The sequence below is a fragment of the Vombatus ursinus genome, unplaced genomic scaffold, assembly GCF_900497805.2.
Source record: "Vombatus ursinus unplaced genomic scaffold, bare-nosed wombat genome assembly UNPS02008961.1, whole genome shotgun sequence".
NCBI lineage: Eukaryota > Metazoa > Chordata > Mammalia > Diprotodontia > Vombatidae > Vombatus > Vombatus ursinus.
This window is the reverse complement of record NW_020948739.1, coordinates 8,024,883-8,034,327: the sequence shown is the minus strand read 5'-3', so window position 1 is coordinate 8,034,327 and position 9,445 is coordinate 8,024,883. Positions and strand designations below refer to the sequence as shown.

Below are 9,445 nucleotides of genomic sequence, written 5' to 3'. Positions count from 1 at the left end.
GAAGGAAGGAAGGAAGGAAGGAAGGAAGGAAGGAAGGAAGGAAGGAAAGAAGAAGGAACACTTTCAAGTATTATGTGCTAAGCACTATGCAAAGTGCTGGAGGAGACAAATAGAAAAATCGAGATAGTTCCTGCCTTCAAGGACCTCACACTATATTTGGGGGAAACAACACCTAAAAGAAAGTTCAATTGTAGGGTAGATGAAAAAACCTGGAAGTCCTAATGGTGAAGCAGTGGGGAGGATGGCAAGAGCCAAAGGCATTTGGTCTCATAATTAAGCCAAATAACAGTGCCAGGAAGCTTCAGGGAGCAGAGCAGGGTGGATGGTAAGTACTGGAGAAGGCAGAACAAATGGCAAGAGCACCATAGACCTAAAGATGGACAAGAAGATGAGAAGGTATGGATAAATTGTAATCTGCACCTTGGAGACAGTATATGCATTGATGTCAGAAATCCGTTCAAGTATTGAAATTTAAATAACATTATTCATATTTTTATAAGAATGAAATTTTAGTATGTTAGAGAAGAATCTTTCCTAAGTCTAGGACAGATGCTACAGCTGCTTGGGACTGCACTCAATGCAACATCCCCAGCGTATATTATGAAGATCTGTGTTGTTTTATGCAGGTGTAATCAAATTAACTGTCTTCATGAAGAGAAACAAAGTGCTGATATTCTAGGTCAATAAATTCAAAGCAAACACAAAATGTGAGTTTGATGGTCAGTGATTTGATGTGAATACTTTCCCAAGCAAGAACTAGGCTCCCTCACAGTGATAGTTTAAAGCACAGTTCAGCCTTTCTTGAAACATTTTAAAATTACCTAGAGACACTCTGGATATTTACCATGGGAATTCTGTTCATTCTGTCATCATTTCCGCTCTCAGCAGCTCAGATTCATAGACTTCAGGTTGTCAAATTTGCCCTATGGTGTATTACTGAAAATGGGTTGGCGCAAAATTTGGCTGAGAGTGCCATTTTGCTGTTTTGATGTGAGGCTCTGATGTAAATTTCTAGCTCTTGGCCTACTTACAACCAATAATCAGATAAAAGTCACTGCTCAGAAGAGACCATATTTATTCTTGGTTTATCAGCAGATACTTAATGTTCATGGCTACTTGAAGCCGCTTGCAAAATTTCACGAGAGTTCTTTACTATCCTCAGAAGTCTGAAGTAAGAGCTTAAACATTGCCATCAATTCTACAGATTTGATCCTTCTGTAAATTTCAACCTGAACGTAGTCTGTAAAAAAGGAGTAAGGAAAAACAGAATCTTTTGGACAATGCCAATTGTAATTATCATTATTTTTGTTATCATTTCAGTCATATCTGACTCTTATGATCCCATTTGAGGTTTTCTTGGCAAAGATACTACAGTGGTTTGCCATTTCCTTTTCCAGCTCACTTTACAGATGAAGAAACTGAGTCAAACAGGGTTAAGTGACTTGCTCAGGGTCACACAGCCAGTAAGTATCTGACACTAGATTGGAATTCAGGAAGATGAGTCTTCCTGACTCCAGGACCAGCACTTAATCTACTACACCACATTTAAAATTTTAATACAAACTATGAAGTGATTACTGATAAGGTAAATTATCATGAATTTATGTAATCCAATAAAAATAATTACTGGTAGCATGTTGTGGTAGATAGAAGGTCACCCTTGGAATCAGAAATATCTGGATTCAAGTCTCTTCTCAGACACATATTGGCTATGTGACTTTAGGCAAATCGCTTAACTTTTCAGTACCCTCAGGCAACTCTCTAAGACTATGAAATGCAAGGCAGATGTCATCAACATTGACATGAAAAGTTTCCTCACCAGAAATTCCCTATATCAAGGAAATTAGATATCTGGGCAAAAACAACTCATTTTTCAAACTTATAGTCCAATGGAACACCAAATGTCATGACAAATCCAGACATTGAGAGGATACTCAAAGCATATAATGGAAAATGCATAGAACAATACCACATGTACATTGATCATAGATTTAGGACTATTAGGAAAGCTTAGAGGTTATCTAGTCCAACCCATTCATTTTATGGATTACAAAATGTAAGTCTGGATAATTATAGTGACTTAGGATCATAGACCTATGACTTCTGACCTCAGAAGCCATTGGGTCCAATCTCTTCACTTTACAAATCAATCAATAAACTCTAGTTAAGTCCTCTATATCTGTTGGGTCCAGCCATTTCCAGTTCCCATGACATGAACATTCAGGGTTTTTATTCCATTTGGGAAAAGGAATTAGTAATCTATTACATCCCTTCTTACTGAGTTTAAGGTACTCTGATGCCAGCCTAAGCCTGTGTTGAAAAAATCACTACATAGGGCAGGTTCTCTAGGCTAGTTCTAGTCAGTCATTTTGCTTGGCTCCCTAGGTGGGACACTGGGAGAGGGTGGGGGAATAATAAGGAAAGCCTAAGAACCAAGTATTCTCTAGTACACATCATAGTGGTATTTGCCAACAAAAAAGTTACTAGACAGGTCTTTTGTTAATTTCTTTGGGAATATGTCATTGTTTTGAGCACCATCATGACTAAGTAAGAATTAATAAGTAGGACCAAGAATAATGAACCACTAAACCACAAAGCCATGACTACTGAACCATAAAGTAAAGACAAAATTAGATGCATCACATAGGTCTTATGAGGTAGAGGTTTTTCTTTATCAGTGTTTCTCTGTATTAAAAGAGGCAATATGGTACAAGGGGGAAATGTACTAGATTTAGAATCAGAGGCCTGGAGTTTGAATGCTGGTTCTGTTAGTTACTACCTATGTAATTTTAGGTAAGTTAGCATGGTAGCATAGAAGGGGTAAGGTGGAACTAAGATGGTGAAGAAGCAAGAAAGAAATACAGAGAGCTCTTTCCCAAACTCCTACAAACAGATCTTGAAAATGCACCAGACCAAATCCTAATGGGGGAAAATCCAGAAAAAGTCAATGAATCATTTTCCCAGCCCAGTTCAGCATAGGTAGATAGAGAGGTCTATGGACACCGGAGAAAGAGTTTAGGCAGGAGCATGGGACCACGGGAAGCACTCCAACACAGGGCGAGATTATGCACCAGAAAAAAAGTAAGTCCCAGACCCATACCAGGGCACTGTAACAGGAACAGATGCCAACTTCCAACTTTACCAACCATCCTATACCCAGTTCCAAGTCACAGACCAGGGTAGGCTGAGGAAGGGAACTGCATTTCCCAGGGGTGGCCATACAAGGTGAGAAACAATGGTAAGCTTTAGCTTGTAAATTGAACAAGGGGCAATTTTGGAAGTTAAGTGGCAGAAGTGTGGCAGAGAAATAACCAGGGCAAGAATCCCAGACCAAAGGAGAGTCTGCAGTTCTGTCACTCTGAACTAGCTGCTCAGATCCAAACTCAGGTTGGGAACTTGCAGAGCTCAAACCAGGGAGGCAGCAATCCAACTTTGCCCTGGATCAGACCACTTTGGGGGCACCGAAAGCTTGCAGGTTCCCAGGTTAAACTGTCTTTGAGAGAACTCAATACCCCAAGAAAGAAGCTAATAGACCAACCCAGAACTTCCTTCAAAAAGGACGCAGGGTCTGACCTTACTACAAAGTCTGAATTTAGGGAGTAGGCTGGAAGAATGAGCAAACAAACAAAAGAAATGCACCATAAAAAGCTATTACGGTGATAGGGAAGCTCAAAACATAAACTCAGAAGAAGAGATTAACTCTGAAACATCTACAAGCAAAGCTTCAAAGAAAAATACGCTTGGGCACAAATTTAACTACAATTCCCGGAAGAGATGAAGCAAGTTTTTTTTTTTTGTTTGTTTTTGTTTTTTTTTATAAAGAGCTACAAATACTTTTATAAGTTAAATGAGAGCACTAGAAAAAATTCGGAAAAGACAAGAGAGCTATCAGAGAAAGAATTGGAAAGGGAAATAATATCTTACTTAGCACAAGAGTTGCAAAGCCTTGCCCAAGCAACAGACTCCCTAAAAATTAGAAAGGAAGAATTAGAATAGAATTATTATTAGAATAGAAGCCAATGATTCAATGAGACAACAAAAAATAAATTCGAAAGACTGTAAAAAAGAAAAGAAAGCATAAGATATTGTGATAGCAACTTGGAAATGTGTTTTGTTTGACTATCCACATGTCTGTTAACAGGGATTTTGTTTTTCTTTCATTCTTAATGAGGGTGAGAGGTAAGGTCAGAGTGTTAGGGAGAGAAGGTGAATTTTTTTGATTAAAAATATATATGTGTTTATGTGTATATATATACACACATATATACATATACATACATATATACATATATACATACATATATACATACATACATACATATATATATATATATATATATATATATATATATATATATATATATATACTGTATATATGGAAAGAGACACAGAGAGAGAGAGACAGAGAGAGAGAGAGTGTGTGTACTAGACCCTGGAGTCAGAGGACTTGGGTTCAGATTGCACCTCTGATTCTTCAGCAAGTGACTTCACCTCCCAAAGGAAGGCCTCCTTTAGTTGCCTCATCAGCATCCAGCATAGACAAATATTTGGAAAATTGCTACAGAATACACAAGTGTTGTAGGGGTTGAACTTTAGGAGAAAAGTAAAAGCCTAGAAGACGGAGGTAGAATTAAAAAGTTCTGAATTAGTTTTGGAATTAATCTAGTAATGTGCATGAGGGATGCCCCAAATTCCATCCACGTTCAGTTAGAAGATGCAGCTTAAAGACTATAAAAGTATCTTTATATAAGAATAAGCAAGAACTCAAAGGTGAGAAGGGGAGGGAGTTGAGTTTAGTCGGGGGAAAAATGTGAACAAAGTCAGCAAGGAAGGAGAGACTTGGGTGTGTTTGGGGTGTGACCTGTCTACCTGCATCTGGGGTACATGGCGGGCACTAAGATGTGTTAAGGCTAGAAAATCAGCTATGTCAGATTGTGGAGGGCATCATTTGTGAGACCACTAAAGATTTTTTTTTTAGACAATTGGGGTTAAGTGACTTGCCCAGGGTCACACAGCTAGTACATGTCACGTGTTTGGTCTGAAGTCAGATTTGAACTCAGGTCCTCCTGACTTCAGGGCTAGTGCTCTATCCACTGCACAACCTAGCTGCCCCATACCACTGCAGATTTTTGAGCAACATTTTTTTTTTATCCTAGCTACTCAGAGGTTGATCTTTTCAGCATCTTATTATTTATTACATAGGTCACCTCCTGTTATAATAAAGACCAATTCAAAAAAATCTCTGAGGAACTAAAAGATTTCCAGGTTCTAGACATTGTTTGAAAGAATATCTCAAACACTGGAATGGGGGAACAAAGCATATGGAATGACTCCTTAAATTTGTCGTGATGGGATGTGAACTGGGATCTTTTACACTTTCATCCAGAACTGACCTATAACACAATAGCAATTAAATATTTTTTTATTTTAAAATTAATGAATACCACAAAAGAACATTTCCATATGCAAAGCAGAATAGAAAATGAGGACTGTTCACACATGAAAATGCAAACAGCTTACTTTTAAAAAAAAAAGTAAATAAAATTCAACATTTTTTTGAAAGCTGCTCTGCTTGTCTATGTTTTGTGTGAATAATCACACTTTGCAGAAATAACTAAAGCAGGAGGATGGATGAAGATGATTTTTAAAAATGCTTCAATATAATTAAGTCAACAATCATTTAATAAGCATTTACTATACGTCAGACACTGTGCTAAGTGCTGGGGATAAAAACAAAGCAAACCCTGCCTTCTAGAAGTTCACAATCTAATGGTATAACTCTCCTTTCTTCTATTTTATTGGCCATTCAATGGTTAACTTCCTTCTCTTCCTCAAATGTCAACTCCTCTTTCCATTAAAAAACGAAATGAAAACAAAAAATGAAACAAAATCTGCTCAAAAATCATTAGTGGTCTCACAAATCATGCCCTCCACAATCTGACATAGTTGATTTTCCAGCCCTACCGCATCTTAGTGCCCACCATGTACCCCAGGTGCATACAGACAATTCTCTGCACCCCAAACACACCCAAGTCTCTCCTTCCTTGCTGCCTCATTTTCCCCTCTGCCTGAACTCTACCCCCTCCCCTTCTCACCTTTGAGTTCTTGCTTATTCTGAAAAGTCAACTCAAGTAAAGACTGCATCCTTCCTGAAGTTATCCTCAGTCCTACCTTTTGGGCAAGACCTCCCAGAGTATATTGCTTTGTAGCTCTCTAATGTACTTAGCATGAGTTATAGTTCCTTCTGTATGTGTCAACTTCTTACGAGACTAGCATAGTGCTTATCACTATCCTCTACGTTATTTTTTTTTACTGGATTTGTGATTTCATCAAGGCAGAGCATGAGGAACTCCCTTTATTAGTAAAGATTTTCACAGCCTTGCAATTTATAGATTTAGACAGTCACTTAGGGCACTGAGAGGTTAAATACAGCAAATATATGTCAGGGATGGGATATGAACCTAAATCTTCCTGACTCCAACTCCAGCTGTCTATTCATTATGGTGCACTGCCTCTCTGCCTGACTAGATTGCGGATAGTAGCCCTATAGATAGACATTTAATTAAATGTCTGTTGAAATGACTTAAAACTAAATGCATCTGCTTTGTTTTTTGTAAACGAGCACGTGCAAACTCACAGTCTGACCATATTCTGTATCATAACATTCTCTCAATAGTCCTGCATAAATATTTGGGGATTGTCCACTTCCCCTCTCTATACATGGGAGAAAGCAAAATCTCTACAAAGCTCAATATTGCTGATAAAATATCTTCCAAAGAAATTGTCAAAGCTGCATTTTGAGAAATGGTTTTGAGTTAAGAAAAATGTGATGAGGTTTTCTGGCTATTGAAAAGAGCTCACTGCTTACCGCTTCCATTAGTCCTTTTACGGTGGGTGATTTTAACATCAAAGCATCAAACACATCGTCAGTCTCTTTCCTCACGTACAAAAGCACTGCAAGAGAAGGGGGAGGAGAGGAGAAAGCGATTAGATTCAGAAAGCACCCAGATGCCACAGATGAATGCGTCCCATTAAACAGGCCTTCAGATGTGGACTGTGAAGGAATGATGCTACTTAAGTCCCTGATCCCTCCTCTGGCCATCATTTTACAAGAGCAACTGAGGCATTCATGTAAAATGTGTGCAGCAGGAGGCATGGAAGTGATGACTGAATGAATTAAGCATGCCTTGTAGCATGAGCTCCTGGAGGGCTGCCATATTGTTTTGAACGCTCTCAATACTTACTGAAGGGCAGGAACCTCCACCCCAGCTCAGCACAATGCCTTGCCTGCACTCTGGAGATGTACTGTATAGTGGTAAAAGTACTTTTTGTTGTTGTTGTTGTTGTTGTTGAATCATGTCCAACTTTTGGTGAACCCCATCTGGGGTTTTCGTGGCAAAGATACTAGAATGGTTTGCCATTTCTTCCTCTAGTTCATTTTACAGATGAGGAAACTGAAGCAAACAGTGGTAAGTGACTTGCCCAGGGTCACACAGCTAGTAAGTGTCTGAGGATGGATTTGAATTCAGGTCTTCCTGACTCCAGACCCAGCACTCTATCTACTGTGCAAACTAGCTGCCCAAAAGTACTACTCATCTATAAAGTGAAGGAGTTGGACTTAATGACATCTCACGTCCCTTTCAAGTCTAATATTGTATGGTTGCACATCAACAGAGATATATTTTAAAGACCAAGTGATGAGGAGGAGGAGGAGGAAGAAGAGGATGGTGGTGGTGATGATGTGAAGAAGCAAGGCAGCATGATAGAGCAGCGAGAACTGGCACTGGAGTGAGAAAGACCTGGGTTCAAATGCCCCTTCTGAAACATACAGGCTGTGTGACCTTGGGCAAGTCATTTAATTTATTTCTCAGTGTTCCAGATTGCTCTCTCTGTTATAGAGATGATGTCAACATACACTGATAGATGGAATTCCCTCATCCAGGAGACCCCTATGTCAATGAACTCACAGTTCCAGTCCCTATCTAATAATAACCATAACAAGTATTCATATTTCCATAGGACTTTAGTATTTACAAAGTGATTTCTTCCCAACGACCCTGTGAGGTCGAAATTGAAATGTATCATTACCTCTAATTTGCAGATGAGGAGATTAAGGGTCAGAGAAATAATAAATCTTGTCAATGTCATTTAGCCAATAAGTGACTGAGATGGGATTGATTCAAACCCAGGTCTATCTCCTAACCCCAGCTCTTTCCTCCAGATCATCCTGACTTTCCAAAGTTATGAGTCATGAAACGGCTTTGAAATCAGTAAAGTGCTATGCCATGTAAGCTAGTGTCATAGAACAACCTGGATAAATATTTGCTGACATATTCAGGGGCCACATACACTTTTCAGGATTGAGATTGAATCTGGTTAGTTTTCACCAAGGACTGTACAGTTTCATCTAGTACCTGACATTAACTATTGACCAAAACCATTTAAATCTCATGTTGTTCTTTGGCACAGAGACCATAGACTGGATCTGCATGAACTACATGAACTTGGGGCTCATTCCTAGGAAACTTCCATATGTTCATTATAATTTTCCTGTGTCCCAAATAAAGCTGGGATTAATATAGTTTTTGCTTCTTTCTGCATTAGTCAACTAGCATTATTCACATTTGTTCAGATATCACTGATTACTAGAGGAGAGAAGGAGACCTTCACAATCAGCTTCTAGTTCAAACCCCCATTTTATAGATGAGGAAACTAAGGTCTATAAGCTAAGTAATTTGGCCAAAATTAAACAGCTATTTAGTGGCAGAGCTGGATCTGGAACCCTGGTCTCCTCCCATAGTTCAGGGCTCTCTCCACAATGCCAAACATTTCAAACCCCTCCTTTCATGTTTCCAATTCACCAGTTACAGGATTTGAAATTCAGATAAAACTCACTGGTCCTAAGTTTACTGTCCTTCTTTTCTCCCTCAGTGACATGACTCATGCTTCCTATTTCAGAAGAAAGGAGAGTGAGATTTAAAAAGCACAGCAACAACAACAAAGAAAAAGAACAAAAACCATATACAGTATGCATGGTTAAAGAAAAACTCATTCACATCCTGGTACCAACGACAACTGGGGCATCAATCTGAAGGATATGAATGTCACTAGAAAGGGGTGAAGGAATGAAAAGACTCAGAGCTAATATATAAATCCCTAAGCCCTAACTCATAAAAGACTGACTTTGGGGAATGGAAAATCTACATAAAATACAGATGGACTCTGCTTGTGTTTTATTCTGTTGTGTACAGGATGCTGTATCAGAATATTTTTGAAGCATCATTACTAAAAAATTCTCTTCTTTTTCAATCAGTAAAATAAGACAAGATTCAATGGACAAATCACACTTTCCCTACCACCTCCATTCCCAAATACGCCCAGATAAGTCTCATCAATTAATGTTTTAGGACTAATATTTCATTTGCTCTGAAAAAGGATCTGAAGA

General features: G+C 38.7%; 1 protein-coding gene across 4 annotated transcripts in view; it reads right to left on the bottom strand.

Annotated features, from left to right (window-relative positions):
• GRHL2 (grainyhead like transcription factor 2) overlaps positions 1-9,445 on the bottom strand; it is a 232,047-nt gene that overhangs the window by 5,791 nt on the left and 216,811 nt on the right. For all 4 annotated transcript variants that reach the window (XM_027850005.1, XM_027850006.1, XM_027850007.1 and 1 more), the window contains exon 14: positions 6,869-6,954. In XM_027850005.1, coding sequence (XP_027705806.1) covers positions 6,869-6,954 — 86 coding nt within the window. The remainder of the gene's footprint in view (positions 1-6,868; positions 6,955-9,445) is intronic.